Below are 24,888 nucleotides of genomic sequence, written 5' to 3'. Positions count from 1 at the left end.
TGTACCCAATGTTAAAGATAGGTACGCAGGCCGCATTCAGAAGTAGGCAGAGCTGAATGGAAGAGGTGAGGTGAGGCAGTGGGCAGGGCTTAACGGAGGAAGTACGCAGCCCTCTGCAGCTCTGCCCAACGCAAGTGTGAAACCAGCCTTAGATATTAGAAAAAACTTTTTGACAGGGTGATCAATGAGTGGAACAGGCTGCCACGAGAGGTGGTGAGTTCTTCAATAGAAGTCTTCAAGCAGAGGCTGGACAGACATCTGTATGGGATGATTTAGCGAATCCTGCTTTGAGCAGGGGGTCGGACCAGATGACCCAGGAGGTCCCTTCCAAGTCTACCATTCTATGATTCTATGCAGCTGCACGTTCCGCTTCCAAGTGCCGACGGCAGTGCCGGGTATTAACATGCGAGACTCGTCCGAGTTTCTCGCATGTGTGATCCCGGCCTTATAGTCATCCTCCTCCTCACGCAGCCTCAAGTGACCGTAGGGAATGGACATATGTCATTTTTTCTTGCCATCACCCCTCTTTCCAATCTCATTCTATTACTGTCATCTCCCTTTGTATAGTTTTCAGTGATCGCAATGCAGGTAGTGGGGGGTCAGGAACTTTCCTTCGTGTTATCAACCTTTCTAATCTCTCTTGCTGTCATCTCCTCACCTGTACGGACTGCAGTGATCACAGGTGCGATACAGGAACCTTTCTCCATGTTGTCACCCATCTTACCAAATGTTGCCTTTGTCATCTCTCTCCTCTATAGCCTCCAGTGGCTCTGAGAGGGAATGCTGGAACCTTTCACTATGTTATCACCCCTCTAACCAACCCGAGCCAATCACTGTGATCTGTCCCTCTATATATAGTGACCCCCAAGGAGGAGGTTAGATCCAGGACCCTTTCTTCATCTTATCAATCGTTGCTCCAGGAGGGGATTATACTCTCTTTTCTTCGTGTTATCACCACTGGGAGAGCATATGTTATGTTCAATAGTCCAAATAAAGGGGGAGGGACACTTATTTTTTGTAATAAAGGGCAAAAATTTTAACCAGCATCATGACCATGGAGATCTTTGATCTGTCCATTTCTTGAGAATATGTGATGATTTGTGCCAAATCTTACCTTTTATTCTTTAAGGTGGATTTTGAATTTCAGAATCAGAATTTTACTCTCATAAATTATTATTATTTTTCTTTTTACTGTTACAAAATTCCATGAAGGGGCCTATGAGAATAAGGGTCTGGGTAATGTGCCTTCAGAATATATGTTATTACTATTGGGTGATAGTTTGAAGATATTTTTTTCTTTTTCTATCATTCAGACTTTATGAATTTGTTCCTATTGATTGACCGCAAGCAGAGATCTTGGATATGGTGAAGAATTAAAGCCCAAAGTTTGATTAAAAAAAAGTCGTAAAACGAATCATTAAACACTGATTAAGATTTAGTCCCATAATATCTGATATAAATCACAAAATGCACAGAAAAAAAAAAAAGAAGAGAATAAGTAACAACCATATCTTCATTAATAAAACGCCTACAGTCGTACTTTATTCTACCCGGGATCCATAAAACTTTTACATTTTCATGACCGATCCCAATACAATGAAGGGAATCGCTGAACCGAAAAATGGAAATTATAATGATCATGAGCTCGCAAGAGTAATGGCTGCAATAAAGTGTGACAAAGGAGCAACACAATAACGTCACGTGATGTGTAATGTCATTACTGTGCCCCATACTGCGCAGCTTCACAGAGTTGTTGGGGGGTTAGTCCAAAATTAGAAAGAAACTACCAAAAAACAGCACCTCGTCGTTCCACAGTTTGCACCCGGCATGGCAGATCAGCTTCATTGAAGTGAATGGGGTTGAGCTGCAATACCACACGAAACCTGAGGACAGGTGTGGCGCTGTTCATGGACAAAACAACTCAATCTTATCCTGCCAATCCCAGAAAAGATGTAACTTAATCTCTAGGGAAAATGAGCATTAAGTAATTATTCAGCTCAGTCGCCAGCGTCAGGCAGGTTGTTATCTCAGTATAATTCACTGAACAGGGACCTTGTGAGTTTTACAGCCGGACGACAGCGAAAGTCAAGGCTAGAACCGGTTACGTTACTTACGAGAAAATGGTTACAATTTATTATAGAAATCAATATATAAAGAAAGGATACAATGAAACACACAGAAAATCGCAAATATGCATCTTCTCAAGGACGGTGATAACATCCTGCGGCGGAGGGATCATCTAATAAAAGGTCCGAAAGTAATTTAGTCTCCATTCACAATGCAATTTTACCTAAAGCCGTTCCTAGAGTCCGTAACTTCCAGTTTAGCTTCTAACCTGTTAACAAAAGGTGACCTTCCCCTTTAAGATCCCCCACGGTGATCGACAGGTCCCTGTGTACGCTGAGAGAGAAGAGAAGAGGGATCACTGTGTTCGTGATTACACAGGACTCCCAGTAAAGTGTTCGGTGTTTTGTTTGATTTCACCTAAGAGCCAAATGGCACAATCTTTCAGTAAATGACTGGTTGACATCGACTTTAAACCCCAGTCACATCGTTACACTGACTTACCGTTCACAATGGTGACGGTCCTTCCTTTGTAAAAGTCTCCGAGAGTCACGCTGTCTCCCAGTTTAGAGGCCACTGGTCGCACCGTCCTGCTGCCATCAGGACAATCCAGATACTGGTTGCCCCCCATATTGCTCTTGCTGGGGGCTTTCCCGATGCCTAAAGCTTCCTCTGTACGGTCCTGGCAAAAAGATTTATATTTCCACTGGACCAACACGGGCTTCGACGAGGTGGTGGAGTAATGGCACCGCAGCAAGGTAGACTGGAACAGCATGACTGATTTCTTGTGCTCAGGCATTGTCACTTGTACTGCGTGGGACAGTCCTGGAGAGAAAGGAGAAACATAGATCAATGGCTAGTCACACTCCAAAAACAATATACTGGCTAATAACAATACCAATAATTAATACTAACCCTACGTAAAAGAATATAATACTGCCCCCTATGTACAAGAACATAAATACTATAATACTGCCCCTATGTACAAGAATATAACTACTATAATACTGCCTCTATGTACAAGAACATAAATACTATAATACTGCTCCTATGTACAGGAATATAACTACTATAATACTGCCCCTATGTACAAGAATATAACTACTATAATACTGCCCCTATGTACAAGAATATAACTACTATAATACTGTCCCCTATGTACAAGAATATAACTACTATAATACTGCCCCTATGTACAAGAATATAACTAATATAATACTGCCCCTATGTACAAGAATATAACTAATATAATACTGCTCCTATGTACAAGAATATAACTACTATAATACTGTTCCTATGTACAAGAATATAACTACTATAATACTGTTCCTATGTACAAGAATATAACTACTATAATACTGCCCCTATGTACAAGAATATAACTACTATAATACTGCTCCTATGTACAAGAATATAACTACTATAATACTGCTCCTATATACAAGAATATAACTACTATAATACTGCTCCTATGTACAAGAATATAACTACTATAATACTGCTCCTATGTACAAGAATGTAACTACTATAATACTGCTCCTATGTACAAGAATATAACTACTATAATACTGCTCCTATGTGCAACAATATAACTACTATAATACTGCCCCCTAGGTACAAGAATATAACTACTATAATACTGCTCCTATGTACAAGAATATAACTACTATAATACTGCTCCTATGTACAAGAATATAACTACTATAATACTGCTCCTATGTGCAACAATATAACTACTATAATACTGCTCCTATGTACAAGAATATAACTACTATAATACTGCTCCTATGTACAAGAATATAATTACTATAATACTGTTCCTATGTACAAGAATATAACTACTATAATACTGCCCCTATGTACAAGAATATAACTACTATAATACTGCTCCTATGTACAAGAATATAACTACTATAATACTGCCCCCTATGTACAAGAATATAACTACTATAATACTGCTCCTATGTACATGAATGTAACTACTATAATACTGCTCCTATGTACAAGAATATAACTATTATAATACTGCTCCTATATACAAGAATATAACTACTATAATACTGCTCCTATGTGCAACAATATAACTACTATAATACTGCTCCTATGTACAAGAATATAACTACTATAATACTGCTCCTATGTACAAGAATATAACTACTATAATACTGCCCCCTAGGTACAAGAATATAACTACTATAATACTGCTCCTATGTACAAGAATATAACTACTATAATACTGCTCCTATGTACAAGAATATAACTACTATAATACTGCTCCTATGTACAAGAATATAACTACTATAATACTGCTTCTATGTACAAGAATATAACTACTATAATACTGCCCCCTAGGTACAAGAATATAACTACTATAATACTGCTCCTATATACAAGAATATAACTACTATAATACTGCTCCTATGTGCAACAATATAACTACTATAATACTGCTCCTATGTACAAGAATATAACTACTATAATACTGCCCCCTATGTACAAGAATATAACTACTATAATACTGCTCCTATATACAAGAATATAACTACTATAATACTGCTCCTATATACAAGAATATAACTACTATAATACTGCTCCTATGTGCAACAATATAACTACTATAATACTGCTTCTATGTACAAGAATATAACTACTATAATACTGCCCCCTAGGTACAAGAATATAACTACTATAATACTGCTCCTATGTACAAGAATATAACTACTATAATACTGCTCCTATGTACAAGAATATAACTACTATAATACTGCCCCCTAGGTACAAGAATATAACTACTATAATACTGCTCCTATGTACAAGAATATAACTACTATAATACTGCTCCTATGTACAAGAATATAACTACTATAATACTGCTCCTATGTACAAGAATATAACTACTATAATACTGCTTCTATGTACAAGAATATAACTACTATAATACTGCCCCCTAGGTACAAGAATATAACTACTATAATACTGCTCCTATATACAAGAATATAACTACTATAATACTGCTCCTATGTGCAACAATATAACTACTATAATACTGCTCCTATGTACAAGAATATAACTACTATAATACTGCCCCCTATGTACAAGAATATAACTACTATAATACTGCTCCTATATACAAGAATATAACTACTATAATACTGCTCCTATGTGCAACAATATAACTACTATAATACTGCTCCTATGTACAAGAATATAACTACTATAATACTGCTCCTATGTACAAGAATATAACTACTATAATACTGTTCCTATGTACAAGAATATAACTACTATAATACTGCCCCTATGTACAAGAATATAACTACTATAATACTGCTCCTATATACAAGAATATAACTACTATAATACTGCTCCTATGTACAAGAATATAACTACTATAATACTGCTCCTATGTACAAGAATGTAACTACTATAATACTGCTCCTATGTACAAGAATATAACTATTATAATACTGCTCCTATATACAAGAATATAACTACTATAATACTGCTCCTATGTGCAACAATATAACTACTATAATACTGCCCCTATGTACAAGAATATAACTACTATAATACTGCTCCTATGTACAAGAATATAACTACTATAATACTGCTTCTATGTACAAGAATATAACTACTATAATACTGCCCCCTAGGTACAAGAATATAACTACTATAATACTGCTCCTATGTACAAGAATATAACTACTATAATACTGCTCCTATGTACAAGAATATAACTACTATAATACTGCCCCCTAGGTACAAGAATATAACTACTATAATACTGCTCCTATGTACAAGAATATAACTACTATAATACTGTTCCTATGTACAAGAATATAACTACTATAATACTGCCTCTATGTACAAGAATATAGCTACTATAATACTGCCCCCTAGGTACAAGAATATAACTACTATAATACTGTTCCTATGTACAAGAATATAACTACTATAATACTGCTTCTATGTACAAGAATATAACTACTATAATACTGCCCCCTAGGTACAAGAATATAACTACTATAATACTGCTCCTATGTACAAGAATATAACTACTATAATACTGCTCCTATGTACAAGAATATAACTACTATAATACTGCCCCCTAGGTACAAGAATATAACTACTATAATACTGCTCCTATGTACAAGAATATAACTACTATAATACTGCTCCTATGTACAAGAATATAACTACTATAATACTGCCCCCTAGGTACAAGAATATAACTACTATAATACTGCTCCTATGTACAAGAATATAACTACTATAATACTGCTCCTATGTACAAGAATATAACTACTATAATACTGCTCCTATGTACAAGAATATAACTACTATAATACTGCCCCCTAGGTACAAGAATATAACTACTATAATACTGCTCCTATGTACAAGAATATAACTACTATAATACTGTTCCTATGTACAAGAATATAACTACTATAATACTGCCTCTATGTACAAGAATATAGCTACTATAATACTGCCCCCTAGGTACAAGAATATAACTACTATAATACTGTTCCTATGTACAAGAATATAACTACTATAATACTGCTTCTATGTACAAGAATATAACTACTATAATACTGCCCCCTAGGTACAAGAATATAACTACTATAATACTGCTCCTATGTACAAGAATATAACTACTATAATACTGCTCCTATGTACAAGAATATAACTACTATAATACTGCCCCCTAGGTACAAGAATATAACTACTATAATACTGCTCCTATGTACAAGAATATAACTACTATAATACTGCTCCTATGTACAAGAATATAACTACTATAATACTGCCCCCTAGGTACAAGAATATAACTACTATAATACTGCTCCTATGTACAAGAATATAACTACTATAATACTGCTCCTATGTACAAGAATATAACTACTATAATACTGCTTCTATGTACAAGAATATAACTACTATAATACTGCCCCCTAGGTACAAGAATATAACTACTATAATACTGCTCCTATATACAAGAATATAACTACTATAATACTGCTCCTATGTGCAACAATATAACTACTATAATACTGCTCCTATGTACAAGAATATAACTACTATAATACTGCCCCCTATGTACAGGAATATAACTACTATAATACTGCCCCCTATGTACAAGAATATAACTACTATAATACTGCCCCCTATGTACAAGAATATAACTACTATAATACTGCCCCCTATGTACAAGAATATAACTACTATAATACTGCTCCTATATACAAGAATATAACTACTATAATACTGCTCCTATGTGCAACAATATAACTACTATAATACTGCTCCTATGTACAAGAATATAACTACTATAATACTGCCAACTAGGTACAAGAATATAACTACTATAATACTGCCCCTATGTACAAGAATATGACATTTTAGAGGTTGTAATCACACCCCAGTTGCTGAGGATTCTTGGTTAGACGTGTGTTATTTCTGTGTATGGGTTGTGCACACTGTTTGGCGGTTCTGCGACATCGCTGATCATTATTTTCTCATTATGGTGTTTATTTTTCTTGCTCATTGTTTGTATTTCTGGATAATTTTGTTGAAGTACATCAGATTCCGTCTAGTAATAAGTCTCTGTGGCTACGGTTGCTGGCACAATTCCCCGTGTCTCTGTACGGTGCCGCGACATATACGTGTAAACATATTTATTTGTGGCGCTTCCTTATAATTGTTTATTACAGAATAAACAAACAATGTAATCATTTTCTGTATTATAGTTGAGTTTTCATTAATACATTAGAATGTGTTCTGAGTTAGGTGCAGATCCGCATTAATTGGACATCACGGCCCAGAGTCTGGGTTACTGCTCTACAAATGCCAGGATAAGCAGTCAGGCTATCTGCAACCATCTTAAAGGGAACCTATCAACATATATTTTTCATAAGGCAGGAGAGGTATGGCAATACAGACACTCGGTTCCTAACAAAAATTACACTTTTTTTGTAAACATCCAAAGTGCCAGACAAGAGAAATCTAGATTAGAAGTCATATGCAAATAGGTCTGGGGGTGTGTCAATGCACTAAGACTACTTCTTTCAAGTGCACTGACACGCCCCCAGTGCACTGCCAGACCTATTTAACAGATTTCTTATGACTGGCACATTAGATCGCTACAAAACAGCCATCACTTTTATTGGGAGACTGTCACATTGTGACTGTACATAAATAGGGAAAGGGGCACTGCACTTTCCCTAGGGCTGGGACCCTAACCATCCCTGGTCCCAAAGGCATCTCTAAAGGTGAGGAGCTTTGGGCCACCAGCCGTATTGTCCTCCTGTTATACCCTAACCTGTCTCCTCCCCCAGGAGGCCTGGGACAGAAATGCTAGTGTATAAACAAGTAAGACAAATAGGAATAACAAAAAGCAACTAACATACAAAACACTCACCAAAGGTAGAGAACTATATAGGGAAGGACAGGAATGTACAAACCAAATGGAAATGGGAAAATGAGGAAAGCATACAGCCAAAAACAGCAGAGAACAATCTCCAGCAGCAACAACAATCTCCAACTCAGCACAGTGACTCCAAGGAGCTATGAAGGAAAACTTTCACTGGCGAGGAAGAGAAGGTCTGGCCAGATTTTATAGAGAGGAAATGACCAGGTCAGGAACAGCTGTGAAATGGAGCTGCAGGTTTCGAACCAGCATGTAAAGGGTCATTAACCTCCTAAGCACCAAAGGAAACAAAAATCCACTTAATATGAAACACAAACCCACAGGCTAAATGGAAGATCTGCCATTCACAATACATAGTGATTTTTTAACCCAAGATCTCCCAGGAGGACGTGACCTACTCATGTCAGAGATGAGCCCCTATATAGCTCCCCCTAGTGACAGGTTGCCAGTATGACAGATATAGGTGACTTCTGACTAGGGTGCCCATAGTAGTCTCAAGTTTCAATGCACAAGGGTCTAGAGTATAATCATAAAAAATAGTCCCCTAAGATGATAGGATAATTTATATCTCCATTGGCATAAATCTGAATCTGATGATTTTGGTATTTCCAAGAAAGTATGCTATGATCATAAGATTAATGCCAGTCTATGTGTTGAAAAGAAAAAAGATTAAAATCTCCCCAGAAACCACCTGTTATTGTGGATTGAATGTGTTCTATTGATTTTACCTATGTGTTCTATTGATTTTAACTATAAGGGACATAGGGCCCTCCTTAGAGCAGTATCTTTATTGTCTAGAACTAGGGGTCCCCTTATCATCGGGTAGAGGCTAACCCTAGTGGCTGCAGGGTACATCAGGGCCCCCAGGGACAGCCATCGTTGAGAGGGGGCGCCAAAACGCTCCTCCCTAGGGTGCCAACCTCCGCGGCCAGGCAGGAAAAAGCTCAGGACATTTATAGGGATTCCTAGCTGTTCCCATATTGGGGTTTTTTTGTTTGAACACTTATTTTGTTTGGTTTTTGTCACTTTTTTTTTTGTTTTTTGGTGCATAACCAATTTTTTGGTTATTTTAATCTAATAAAGTATCATCTTAGGGGACTATTTTTTATGATTATGCCCATAGTAGCCTCATACTCATCCACTATGGTAGGTGTACTCTAACCTGGTACTACAGACATGGAGACAGCGGTAAGATCCTTAGTGTTTTCTTGCGAGTCACCCGTGCCGCTGACTTTGTCTCCTAATTGCTCATGAATTTCATGGCCTTTAATGATCTCCCAATTACAGAATTAGGATTAGTTGGCGGCTCGGAGCCAGCTTGTTATCGGCTGAATTAAACATTGCGAGAAAATTAACTTTCACAATCTCAAAATTTGATCTGACTAATGATGAAATGGCAAATATTTTCTTCCTACGTTTCCCCCAGTCTGTGTCCTCAGGGGGCAATAAGACATCGGGTCCCATTCTAATTCATAGAACGCGACATGTATCGGATACTCAAAAGGTTTAAATTTATTTTGTAATGATTATCATCCAAAGCGCCAACTCCAAGACCACTACCGCCAACCACATTACTTATATACACTGCATGAGAAGAGATGAGGGGCGCATACTGGAACATTGGACCCCACTAACTTGAGCAATGTTATACCACAGAGCCCTCCCATCAGTACCATACCACAGAGCCCTCCCATCAGTACCATACCACAGAGCCCTACCATCAGTACCATACCACAGAGCCCTCCCATCATTAACATACCACAGAGCCCTCCCATCAGTACCATACCACAGAGCCCTCCCATCAGTACCATACCACAGAGCCCTCCCATCATTAACATACCACAGAGCCCTCCCATCCGTACCATACCACAGAGCCCTCCCATCATTACCATACCACAGAACCCTCCCATCAGTACCATACCACAGAGCCCTCCCATCAGTACCGTACCATACAGCCCTCCCATCAGTACCATACCACAGAGCCCTCCCATCAGTACCATACCACAGAGCCCTCCCATCAGTACCGAACCATACAGCCCTCCCATCAGTACCATACCACAGAGCCCTCCCATCAGTACCATACCACAGAACCCTCCCATCAGTACCGTACCATACAGCCCTCCCATCAGTACCATACCACTGAGCCCTCCCATCAGTACCATACCACAGAGCCATCCCATCATTACCATACCACAGAGCCCTCCCATCAGTACCATACCACAGAGCCCTCCCATCAGTACCGTACCATACAGCCCTCCCATCAGTACCATACCACAGAGCCCTCCCATCAGTACCATACCACAGAGCCCTCCCATCAGTACCATACCACAGAGCCCTCCCATCAGTACCATACCACAGAGCCCTCCCATCATTACCATACCACACAGCCCTCCCATCAGTACCATACCACAGAGCCCTCCCATCATTAACATACCACAGAGCCCTCCCATCATTACCATACCACAGAGCCCTCCCATCAGTACCATACCACAGAGCCCTCCCATCAGTACCATACCACAGAGCCCTCCCATCAGTACCATACCACAGAGCCCTCCCATCAGTACCATACCACAGAGCCCTCCCATCATTACCATACCACAGAGCCCTCCCATCATTAACATACCACAGAGCCCTCCCATCAGTACCATACCACAGAGCCCTCCCATCATTACCATACCACAGAGCCCTCCCATCAGTACCATACCACAGAGCCCATCAGTACCGTACCAAACAGCCCTCCCATCAGTACTATACCACAGAGCCCTCCCATCATTACCATACCACAGAGCCCTCCCATCAGTACTATACCACAGAGCCCTCCCATCATTACCATACCACAGAGCCCTCCCATCATGACCATACCACAGAGCCCTCCCATAATTACCATAACACAGAGCCCTCCCATCAGTACTATACCACAGAGCCCTCCCATCAGTACCATACCACAGAGCCCTCCCATAATTACCATACCACAGAGCCCTCCCATATTTACCATACCACAGAGCCCTCCCATCAGTACCGTACCACACAGCCCTCCCATCAGTACTATACCACAGAGCCCTCCCATCAGTACCATACCACAGAGCCCTCCTATCAGTACCATACCACAAAGCCCTCCCATAATTACCATAACACAGAGCCCTCCCATCAGTACCATACCACAGAGCCCTCCCATCAGTACTGTACCACACAGCCCTCCCATCAGTACTATACCATAGAGCCCTCCCATCATTAACACACCACAGAGCCCTCCCATCAGTACTATACCACAGAGCCCTCCCATCATTACCATACCACAGAGTCCTCCCATCAGTACCATACCACAGAGCCCTCCCATCATTACCATATCACAGATCCCTCCCATCAGTACCATACCACAGAGCCCTCCCATCAGTACCATGCCACACAGCCCTCCTATCAGTACCATACCACAGAGCCCTCCCATCAGTACCATACCACAAAGCCCTCCCATCACTACCATACCACAGAGCCCTCCCATCAGTACCATAACACAGAGCCCTCCCATCAGTACCGTACCATACAGCCCTCCCATCAGTACCATACCACAGAGCCCTCCCATCAGTAACATACCACAGAGCCCTCCCATCAGTACCATACCACAAAGCCCTCCCATAATTACCATAACACAGAGCCCTCCCATCAGTACCATACCACAGAGCCCTCCCATCAGTACTGTACCACACAGCCCTCCCATCAGTACTATACCATAGAGCCCTCCCATCATTAACACACCACAGAGCCCTCCCATCAGTACTATACCACAGAGCCCTCCCATCATTACCATACCACAGAGTCCTCCCATCAGTACCATACCACAGAGCCCTCCCATCATTACCATATCACAGAGCCCTCCCATCAGTACCATGCCACACAGCCCTCCTATCAGTACCATACCACAGAGCCCTCCCATCAGTACCATACCACAAAGCCCTCCCATCACTACCATACCACAGAGCCCTCCCATCAGTACCATACCACAGAGCCCTCCCATCAGTACCGTACCATACAGCCCTCCCATCAGTACCATACCACAGAGCCCTCCCATCAGTACCATACCACAGAGCCCTCCCATCAGTACCATACCACAGAGCCCTCCCATCATTAACATACCACAGAGCCCTCCCATCAGTACCATACCACAGAGCCCTCCCATCAGTACCATACCACAGAGCCCTCCCATCAGTACCATACCACAGAGCCCTCCCATCAGTACCATACCACAGAGCCCTCCCATCAGTACCATACCACAGAGCCCTCCCATCATTACCATACCACAGAGCCCTCCCATCATTAACATACCACAGAGCCCTCCCATCAGTACCATACCACAGAGCCCTCCCATCATTACCATACCACAGAGCCCTCCCATCAGTACCATACCACAGAGCCCTCCCATCAGTACTATACCACAGAGCCCTCCCATCATTACCATACCACAGAGCCCTCCCATCATGACCATACCACAGAGCCCTCCCATAATTACCATAACACAGAGCCCTCCCATCAGTACTATACCACAGAGCCCTCCCATCAGTACCATACCACAGAGCCCTCCCATCATTACCATACCACAGAGCCCTCCCATATTTACCATACCACAGAGCCCTCCCATCAGTACCGTACCACACAGCCCTCCCATCAGTACTATACCACAGAGCCCTCCCATCAGTACCATACCACAGAGCCCTCCTATCAGTACCATACCACAGAGCCCTCCCATCAGTACCATACCACAAAGCCCTCCCATAATTACCATAACACAGAGCCCTCCCATCAGTACCATACCACAGAGCCCTCCCATCAGTACCATACCACAGAGCCCTCCCATAATTACCATACCACAGAGCCCTCCCATATTTACCATACCACAGAGCCCTCCCATATTTACCATACCACAGAGTCCTCCCATCAGTGCTATACCATAGAGCCCTCCCATCATTACCACACCAGAGCCCTCCCATCAGTACTATACCAGAGCCCTCCCATCATTACCATACCACAGAGTCCTCCCATCAGTACCATACCACAGAGCCCTCTCATCATTACCATATCAGAGCCCTCCCATCAGTACCATACCACAGAGCCCTCCCATCAGTACCATGCCACACAGCCCTCCTATCAGTACCATACCACAGAGCCCTCCCATAATTACCATACCACAGGGCCCTCCCATATTTACCATACCACAGAGCCCTCCCATCATTACCGTACCACACAGCCCTCCCATCAGTACTATACCACAGAGCCATCCCATCATTACCATACCAGAGCCCTCCCATCAGTACTATACCACAGAGCCCTCCCATCATTACCACACCAGAGCCCTCCCAACAGTACCATACCACAGAGCCCTCCCATCAGTACCATACCACAGAGCCCTCCCATCAGTACCATGCCACACAGCCCTCCTATCAGTACCATACCACAGAGCCCTCCCATCAGTACCATACCACACAGACCTCCCATCAGTACCATCCCACACATCCCTCCCATCAGTACCATACCAGAGTCCTCCCATCAGTACCATGCCACACAGCCCTCCTATCAGTACCATGCCACACAGCCCTCCCATCAGTACCATACCACACAGCCCTCCCATCAGTACCATACCACACAGCCCTCCCATCAGTACCATGCCACACAGCCCTCCCATCAGTACCATACCACACAGCCCTCCCATCAGTACCATACCACACAGCCCTCCCATCAGTACCATACCACAGAGCCCTCCTATCAGTACCATAACACACAGCCCTCCCATCAGTACCATACCACAGAGCCCTCCCATCAGTACCATACCACAGAGCCCTCCCATCAGTACCATCTCACACAGCCCTCCCATCATTACCATACCACAGAGCCCTCCCATCATGACCATACCACACAGCCCTCCCATAATTACCATAACACAGAGCCCTCCCATCAGTACTATACCACAGAGCCCTCCCATCAGTACCATACCACAGAGCCCTCCCATAATTACCATACCACAGAGCCCTCCCATAATTACCATACCACAGAGCCCTCCCATCAGTACCATACCACAGAGCCCTCCCATCAGTACCATACCACAGAGCCCTCCCATCATTACCATACCACACAGCCCTCCCATCAGTACCATACCACAGAGCCCTCCCATCAGTACCATACCACAGAGCCCTCCCATATTTACCATACCACACAGCCCTCCCATCAGTACCATACCACAGAGCCCTCCCATCATTAACATACCACAGAGCTCTCCCATCATTACCATACCACAGAGCCCTCCCATCAGTACCATACCACAGAGCCCTCCCATCATTACCATACCACACAGCCCTCCCATCATTACCATACCACAGAGCCCTCCCATCAATAACATACCACAGAGCCCTCCCATCATTACCATACCAGAGCCCTCCCATCAGTACCATACCACAGAGCCCTCCCATCAGTACCATACCACAGAGCCCTCCCATCATTAACATACCACAGAGCCCTCCCATCAGTACCATACCACAGAGCCCTCCCATCATTACCATACCACAGAGCCCTCCCATCAGTACCATACCACAGAGCCCTCCCATCAGTACCATACCACAGAGCCCTCCCATCAGTACCATACCACAGAGCCCTCCCATCAGTACCGAACCATACAGCCCTCCCATCAGTACCATACCACAGAGCCCTCCCATCAGTACCATACCACAGAGCCCTCCCATCAGTACCGTACCATACAGCCCTCCCATCAGTACCATACCACAGAGCCCTCCCATCAGTACCATACCACAGAGCCCTCCCATCAGTACCGAACCATACAGCCCTCCCATCAGTACCATACCACAGAGCCCTCCCATCAGTACCGTACCATACAGCCCTCCCATCAGTACCATACCACAGAGCCCTCCCATCAGTACCATACCACAGAGCCCTCCCATCAGTACCATACCACAGAGCCCTCCCATCATTACCATACCACAGAGCCCTCCCATCAGTACCATACCACAGAGCCCTCCCATCAGTACCGTACCATACAGCCCTCCCATCAGTACCATACCACAGAGCCCTCCCATCAGTACCATACCACAGAGCCCTCCCATCAGTACCATACCACAGAGCCCTCCCATCAGTACCATACCACAGAGCCCTCCCATCAGTACCATACCACAGAGCCCTCCCATCATTAACATACCACAGAGCCCTCCCATCAGTACCATACCACAGAGGCCTCCCATCAGTACCATACCAGAGCCCTCCCATCAGTACCATACCACAGAGCCCTCCCATCATTACCATACCACAGAGCCCTCCCATCATTAACATACCACAGAGCCCTCCCATCAGTACCATACCACAGAGCCCTCCCATCATTACCATACCACAGAGCCCTCCCATCTGTACCATACCACAGAGCCCTCCTAACAGTACCGTACCATACAGCCCTCCCATCAGTACCATACCACAGAGCCCTCCCATCAGTACCGTACCACAGAGCCCTCCCATCAGTACCATACCACAGAGCCCTCCCATCAGTACCGAACCATACAGCCCTCCCATCAGTACCATACCACAGAGCCCTCCCATCAGTACCGTACCATACAGCCCTCCCATCAGTACCATACCACAGAGCCCTCCCATCAGTACCATACCACAGAGCCCTCCCATCATTACCATACCACAGAGCCCTCCCATCATTACCATACCACAGAGCCCTCCCATCAGTACCGTACCACAGAGCCCTCCCATCAGTACCGTACCATACAGCCCTCCCATCAGTACCATACCACAGAGCCCTCCCATCAGTACCATACCACAGAACCCTCCCATCAGTACCATACCACAGAGCCCTCCCATCAGTACCATACCACAGAGCCCTCCCATCAGTACCATACCACAGAGCCCTCCCATCATTAACATACCACAGAGCCCTCCCATCAGTACCATACCACAGAGCCCTCCCATCAGTACCATACCACAGAGCCCTCCCATCAGTACCATACCACAGAGCCCTCCCATCAGTACCATACCACAGAGCCCTCCCATCAGTACCATACCACAGAGCCCTCCCATCATTACCATACCACAGAGCCCTCCCATCATTACCATACCACAGAGCCCTCCCATCATTACCATACCACAGAGCCCTCCCATCTGTACCATACCACAGAGCCCTCCCAACAGTACCGTACCATACAGCCCTCCCATCAGTACCATACCACAGAGCCCTCCCATCAGTACCATACCACAGAGCCCTCCCATCATTACCATACCACAGAGCCCTCCCATCATTACCATACCACAGAGCCCTCCCATCAGTACCATACCACAGAGCCCTCCCATCAGTACCGTACCACAGAGCCCTCCCATCAGTACCATACCACAGAGCCCTCCCATCAGTACCATACCACAGAGCCCTCCCATCAGTACCATACCACAGAGCCCTCCCATCATTAACATACCACAGAGCCCTCCCATCAGTACCATACCACAGAGCCCTCCCATCAGTACATACCACAGAGCCCTCCCATCAGTACCATACCACAGAGCCCTCCCATCAGTACCATACCACAGAGCCCTCCCATCATTACCATACCACAGAGCCCTCCCATCAGTACCATACCACAGAGCCCTCCCATCAGTACCATACCACAGAGCCCTCCCATCATTACCATACCACAGAGCCCTCCCATCATTACCATACCACAGAGCCCTCCCATCAGTACCATACCACAGAGCCCTCCCATCAGTACCGTACCACACAGCCCTCCCATCAGTACTATACCACAGAGCCCTCCCATCATTACCATACCACAGAGCCCTCCCATCAGTACTATACCAGAGCCCTCCCATCATTACCATACCACAGAGCCCTCCCATCATTACCATAACAGAGCCCTCCCATCAGTACCATACCACAGAGCCCTCCCATCAGTACCATACCACAGAGCCCTCCCATCAGTACCATACCACAGAGCCCTCCCATAATTACCATACCACAGAGCCCTCCCATATTTACCATACCACAGAGCCCTCCCATCAGTACCATACCACACATCCCTCCCATCAGTACTATACCATAGAGCCCTCCCATCATTACCATACCACAGAGCCCTCCCATGAGTACTATACCACAGAGCCCTCCCATCATTACCATACCACAGAGCCCTCCCATCAGTACCATACCACAGAGCCCTCCCATCAGTACCATACCACAGAGCCCTCCCATCATTACCATATCACAGAGCCCTCCCATCAGTACCATACCACAGAGCCCTCCCATCAGTACCATGCCACACAGCCCTCCTATCAGTACCATACCACAGAGCCCTCCCATCAGTACCATACCACAAAGCCCTCCCATAATTACCATAACACAGAGCCCTCCCATCAGTACCATACCACAGAGCCCTCCCATCAGTACTGTACCACACAGCCCTCCCATCAGTACTATACCATAGAGCCCTCCCATCATTAACACACCACAGAGCCCTCCCATCAGTACCATACCACAGAGCCCTCCCATCAGTACCATACCACAGAGCCCTCCCATCAGTACCATACCACAGAGCCCTCCCATCAGTACCGTACCATACAGCCCTCCCATCAGTACCATACCACAGAGCCCTCCCATCAGTACCATACCACAGAGCCCTCCCATCAGTACCATACCACAGAGCCCTCCCATCATTAACATACCACAGAGCCCTCCCATCAGTACCATACCACAGAGCCCTCCCATCAGTACCATACCACAGAGCCCTCCCATCAGTACCATACCACAGAGCCCTCCCATCATTACCATACCACAGAGCCCTCCCATCATTAACATACCACAGAGCCCTCCCATCAGTACCATACCACAGAGCCCTCCCATCATTACCATACCACAGAGCCCTCCCATCAGTACCATACCACAGAGCCCATCAGTACCGTACCACACAGCCCTCCCATCAGTACTATACCACAGAGCCCTCCCATCATTACCATACCACAGAGCCCTCCCATCAGTACTATACCACAGAGCCCTCCCATCATTACCATACCACAGAGCCCTCCCATCATGACCATACCACAGAGCCCTCCCATAATTACCATAACACAGAGCCCTCCCATCAGTACTATACCACAGAGCCCTCCCATCAGTACCATACCACAGAGCCCTCCCATAATTACCATACCACAGAGCCCTCCCATATTTACCATACCACAGAGCCCTCCCATATTTACCATACCAGAGCCCTCCCATCAGTACCGTACCACACAGCCCTCCCATCAGTACTATACCACAGAGCCCTCCCATCAGTACCATCTCACACAGCCCTCCCATCAGTACCATCCCACACATCCCTCCCATCAGTACCATACCACAGAGTCCTCCCATCAGTACCATACCACAGAGCCCTCCTATTAGTACCATAACACACAGCCCCCCCAACAGTACCATGCCACAGAGTCCTCTCATCAGTACCATACCACACAGCCCTACCATCAGTACCATACCAGAGCCCTCCCTGTTGTGAGCTCATCTATTCATTCACCTTTTGTGTCCGAGGATCTCCCTCTTCTGGTGAAGGAAGGTAGTGAGGCTGATTTGGATGAAAGAAACCAAACACCTGATCAGGTGGATTGTGACTGGGTAACAGGAACTTCAGACTGGATATAAGGCAGCCGACGCCCTTCTGAGTGGCTGGTGATTTCTCTGCTGAATTCTTGGAGACCAGTCTGATTCCTGCTTCCCAAAGATAAGTTTTTGCTCTGCTATTGAACTTATTAGTTTTGGTTTTGTTTACTTTGTTTTTTTAGTTCAGCCATCCCCGGCTAGGGGTGTGCTGGATTCTTATTCCTTGATCAGTGTTCTCTTTTGCTCTGCTTTTAGAATATTCTGAGTGCTGATATAGAGTTTGAAGTCTAGTGTGTTGTGAGTTCATTTTTCCCTTCACCATTGAGGTCTGATGAACTCCCTCTTCTGGTGAAGGAAGGTAGTGAGGCTGATTACAAAGCACCTGAGCAGAATGATGATGACTGGGTTTGCTGACTGGATATAAGGCAGCCGACGCCCTTCTTCCTTGCGGGTGATTACTCTGAGGGATTCTTGAAGACCAGTCTGATTCCTGCTCCTCAAAAGCTAAGTTTTCTGCTCTACTTTTTGCATTTGTGTTTTGGTTTTGTTTTGCCTTGTTTTTCTGGATTTCTGCCTTTCCCTGCTGGGTGAGCTGAATTCCTTTTTGCTCTGCCTTCAGATAATACCTGAGTACTGATATAGTCTTTTTGAAGCCTAGCGTCTTCAGGGATTTTTTCCCTATCAGTCTGTTGGCTCTTGTTTTTGAGAGGGTTTTGGCGGATTGCAGACAGCAGCTTTTCTATTCTGTCCTATTTAGTTAGCTTGGGCCCCATCATTTGCTCAGCCTATCTTTCTATCTGTGTGAGTGGTTTTTTCATCTTGCTTCACCGTCATTATATGTTGGGGGCTGCCTATTGCTTTGGGGTCTGCTCTGGGGCAGTTTAGATTTGTAGTTCTCCGGCTGTGATCGAGGGGTCTAGGGCACCGTAGGAACCCCCCACGGCTACTGCTAGTTGTTGTTGTTAGGTTCAGGGGTCTGAAATCCAATAGCTGCCAACTTCTCTGGTTTTCTGGACTTAGCTAGTATTTCTGTTTTTGCCTCCTACGGTGACTCATTCATAACGCTAGTGACTTCAAGGTCCTTTTTGCTTATCAGTTGTGTTGGTAATATTTTTAGCAGGGTTTTCTTGGATTGCAGACAGCAGCTTTTCTGCCCTGTCCTTTTTAGTTAGCTTGGGCCCCATCGTTTGCTCAACCTATCTTTCTATCTGTGTTAGTGTTTTTATCTTGCTTCACTGTCATTATATGGTGGGGGCTGCCTATTGCTTTGGGGTCTGCTCTGGGGCTGTCAGTTTTTCCCTTTTCTCTCTTTAGGCTTGTGTAGATCTCCGGCTGTGACAAAGTGTCTAGGATCACCGTAGGAACACTCCACGGCTACTGCTAGTTGTGTGATAGGATTAGGGGTCTGCAATCCGCTAGTTTCCAACCTCTCTGATTTTCTGGGCTGAGTGTTGTGAGTTCATTTTTCCCTTCACCATTGAGGTCTGATGAACTCCCTCCTCTGGTGAAGGAAGGTAGTGAGGCTGATTACCAAACACCTGGGCAGCTAGATGATGACTGGGTGGCTGGAATTGAGGACTGGATATAAGGCAGCTGACGCACTTCTGCCTTGCTGGTGATCCTGCTGGATTCTTAGAGACCAGTCTGATTCCTGCGTCTCAAAGCTAAGTTTTTCTGCTCTGCTTTGTACTCTTCAGTTTTGTTTTTGTTTTGCCTTGTTTTTTGGGAGTTCTGCCATCCCCGGCCAGGGGTGAGCTGTATTCCATTTTTGTCTCTGATCTGTTGATCTTTTGCTCTGTCTTCAGAATATACCTGAGTGCTGATATAGTCTTTTGAAGCCTAGCGACTTCAGGGCCTGTTTTTCCTATCAGTCGGTTGGCTCATTTTGGATAGGGTTTTTGCGGATGGCAGGCAGCAGCTTTCCTATTCTGTCCTATTTAGTTAGCTTGGGCCCCATCATTTGCTCAACCTATCTTTCTGTGTTAGTGTTTTCATCTTACCTCACCGTCATTATATGTTGGGGGCTGCCTATTGCTTTGGGGTCTGCTCTGGGGCAGTTTAGTTTTTCCCCTTTCTGTCTTTAGGCTATGTAGTTCTCCGGCTGTGATCGAGGGGTCTAGGGCACCGTAGGAACCCCCCACGGCTACTGCTAGTTGTTGTGGATAGGTTCAGGGGTCTGCAATCCGATAGCTGCCAACCTCTCTGGTTTTTTTTGGACTTAGCTAGTATTTTGTTTTTTCCTCCTTCGGTGACTCATCATAACAGCTGAGCTTGTGTTTTGTTTTTTCCTCCTCGGTGACTCAATCATAACAGAATCACCAGCCATACCATACCACAGAGTCCTCCCATCAGTACCCAACCATAGAGCCCTCTCATCAGTACCATACCATAGAGCCCTCCCATCAGTACCATACCACAGAGCCCTCCTATTAGTACCATAACACACAGCCCCCCCAACAGTACCATGCCACAGAGTCCTCTCATCAGTACCATACCACACAGCCCTACCATCAGTACCATACCAGAGCCCTCCCTGTTGTGAGCTCATCTATTCATTCACCTTTTGTGTCCGAGGATCTCCCTCTTCTGGTGAAGGAAGGTAGTGAGGCTGATTTGGATGAAAGAAACCAAACACCTGATCAGGTGGATTGTGACTGGGTAACAGGAACTTCAGACTGGATATAAGGCAGCCGACGCCCTTCTGAGTGGCTGGTGATTTCTCTGCTGAATTCTTGGAGACCAGTCTGATTCCTGCTTCCCAAAGATAAGTTTTTGCTCTGCTATTGAACTTATTAGTTTTGGTTTTGTTTACTTTGTTTTTTTAGTTCAGCCATCCCCGGCTAGGGGTGTGCTGGATTCTTATTCCTTGATCAGTGTTCTCTTTTGCTCTGCTTTTAGAATATTCTGAGTGCTGATATAGAGTTTGAAGTCTAGTGTGTTGTGAGTTCATTTTTCCCTTCACCATTGAGGTCTGATGAACTCCCTCTTCTGGTGAAGGAAGGTAGTGAGGCTGATTACAAAGCACCTGAGCAGAATGATGATGACTGGGTTTGCTGACTGGATATAAGGCAGCCGACGCCCTTCTTCCTTGCGGGTGATTACTCTGAGGGATTCTTGAAGACCAGTCTGATTCCTGCTCCTCAAAAGCTAAGTTTTCTGCTCTACTTTTTGCATTTGTGTTTTGGTTTTGTTTTGCCTTGTTTTTCTGGATTTCTGCCTTTCCCTGCTGGGTGAGCTGAATTCCTTTTTGCTCTGCCTTCAGATAATACCTGAGTACTGATATAGTCTTTTTGAAGCCTAGCGTCTTCAGGGATTTTTTCCCTATCAGTCTGTTGGCTCTTGTTTTTGAGAGGGTTTTGGCGGATTGCAGACAGCAGCTTTTCTATTCTGTCCTATTTAGTTAGCTTGGGCCCCATCATTTGCTCAGCCTATCTTTCTATCTGTGTGAGTGGTTTTTTCATCTTGCTTCACCGTCATTATATGTTGGGGGCTGCCTATTGCTTTGGGGTCTGCTCTGGGGCAGTTTAGATTTGTAGTTCTCCGGCTGTGATCGAGGGGTCTAGGGCACCGTAGGAACCCCCCACGGCTACTGCTAGTTGTTGTTGTTAGGTTCAGGGGTCTGAAATCCAATAGCTGCCAACTTCTCTGGTTTTCTGGACTTAGCTAGTATTTCTGTTTTTGCCTCCTACGGTGACTCATTCATAACGCTAGTGACTTCAAGGTCCTTTTTGCTTATCAGTTGTGTTGGTAATATTTTTAGCAGGGTTTTCTTGGATTGCAGACAGCAGCTTTTCTGCCCTGTCCTTTTTAGTTAGCTTGGGCCCCATCGTTTGCTCAACCTATCTTTCTATCTGTGTTAGTGTTTTTATCTTGCTTCACTGTCATTATATGGTGGGGGCTGCCTATTGCTTTGGGGTCTGCTCTGGGGCTGTCAGTTTTTCCCTTTTCTCTCTTTAGGCTTGTGTAGATCTCCGGCTGTGACAAAGTGTCTAGGATCACCGTAGGAACACTCCACGGCTACTGCTAGTTGTGTGATAGGATTAGGGGTCTGCAATCCGCTAGTTTCCAACCTCTCTGATTTTCTGGGCTGAGTGTTGTGAGTTCATTTTTCCCTTCACCATTGAGGTCTGATGAACTCCCTCCTCTGGTGAAGGAAGGTAGTGAGGCTGATTACCAAACACCTGGGCAGCTAGATGATGACTGGGTGGCTGGAATTGAGGACTGGATATAAGGCAGCTGACGCACTTCTGCCTTGCTGGTGATCCTGCTGGATTCTTAGAGACCAGTCTGATTCCTGCGTCTCAAAGCTAAGTTTTTCTGCTCTGCTTTGTACTCTTCAGTTTTGTTTTTGTTTTGCCTTGTTTTTTGGGAGTTCTGCCATCCCCGGCCAGGGGTGAGCTGTATTCCATTTTTGTCTCTGATCTGTTGATCTTTTGCTCTGTCTTCAGAATATACCTGAGTGCTGATATAGTCTTTTGAAGCCTAGCGACTTCAGGGCCTGTTTTTCCTATCAGTCGGTTGGCTCATTTTGGATAGGGTTTTTGCGGATGGCAGGCAGCAGCTTTCCTATTCTGTCCTATTTAGTTAGCTTGGGCCCCATCATTTGCTCAACCTATCTTTCTGTGTTAGTGTTTTCATCTTACCTCACCGTCATTATATGTTGGGGGCTGCCTATTGCTTTGGGGTCTGCTCTGGGGCAGTTTAGTTTTTCCCCTTTCTGTCTTTAGGCTATGTAGTTCTCCGGCTGTGATCGAGGGGTCTAGGGCACCGTAGGAACCCCCCACGGCTACTGCTAGTTGTTGTGGATAGGTTCAGGGGTCTGCAATCCGATAGCTGCCAACCTCTCTGGTTTTTTTTGGACTTAGCTAGTATTTTGTTTTTTCCTCCTTCGGTGACTCATCATAACAGCTGAGCTTGTGTTTTGTTTTTTCCTCCTCGGTGACTCAATCATAACAGAATCACCAGCCATACCATACCACAGAGTCCTCCCATCAGTACCCAACCATAGAGCCCTCTCATCAGTACCATACCATAGAGCCCTCCAATCAGTACCATACCACACAGCCCTCCCATCATTACCATACCACAGAGCCCTCCCATCAGTACCGTACCAGAGCCTACCATGAATGATGTAGCCCCTATCAGTACCACATACCCACTATGTATCTGTACAACCGAGACCCCCATGTATGTGATATCACAGAGCCCACTATAAGAGCTATATAGAACGTACAATACGGCCCAGGACACCTGATCGCTGCCGAATTATCACATTTTCTGCATTATCTTGTACAAGTGGAGACAAGCGACACTTTGCGGCCCAACACCGACTCACGTGTCATAGATCTGTGTCTGTAGGTGAAATATGGGTCATGAATGATTAGTGCGGGGCCGCGGGGAGAATGATGAGTGAGGGGCCGCGGGGAGAATGATGAGTGAGGGGCCGCGGGGAGAATGATGAGTGCGGGGACTCGGGGAGAATGATTAGTGAGGGGCCGGTGGGAGCGTCCTGTGTGGTCCAAGATGTGGCAAACATTAGAGGTCACGGTACAATGGGGCGTCCTGCTCCCCCCGGATCATGAAGACATGGCAACTTCCAGGAAACACTGATGCTGCCTCCTAATGGCTCCTCCACCGCCATAACCTACTTTCTAAATGAAGTGAGACATCCTTAAAGGCTCATTTACCGAACGTGCCTGATATTTTTAGACGAACCACCTGGAATAACGAGCCACCGGCAGCCCTGGTAACCCACATTACAAGAACGCGG

General features: G+C 45.1%; 1 protein-coding gene across 5 annotated transcripts in view; it reads right to left on the bottom strand.

The window, feature by feature from the left end:
* The window catches only part of ILDR2 (immunoglobulin like domain containing receptor 2), a 260,220-nt gene that overhangs the window by 139,329 nt on the left and 96,003 nt on the right, over window positions 1-24,888 (bottom strand). For all 5 annotated transcript variants that reach the window (XM_073577128.1, XM_073577126.1, XM_073577125.1 and 2 more), the window contains exon 2: window positions 2,569-2,889. In XM_073577128.1, the coding sequence (XP_073433229.1) occupies window positions 2,569-2,889 (321 nt within the window). The remainder of the gene's footprint in view (window positions 1-2,568; window positions 2,890-24,888) is intronic.

The sequence above is a fragment of the Dendrobates tinctorius genome, unplaced genomic scaffold, assembly GCF_039654945.1.
Source record: "Dendrobates tinctorius isolate UK_male_01 unplaced genomic scaffold, ASM3965494v1 ptg000054l, whole genome shotgun sequence".
In the NCBI taxonomy this organism is placed as follows: domain Eukaryota; kingdom Metazoa; phylum Chordata; class Amphibia; order Anura; family Dendrobatidae; genus Dendrobates; species Dendrobates tinctorius.
This window is presented reverse-complemented; position numbering and strand designations above follow the sequence as displayed.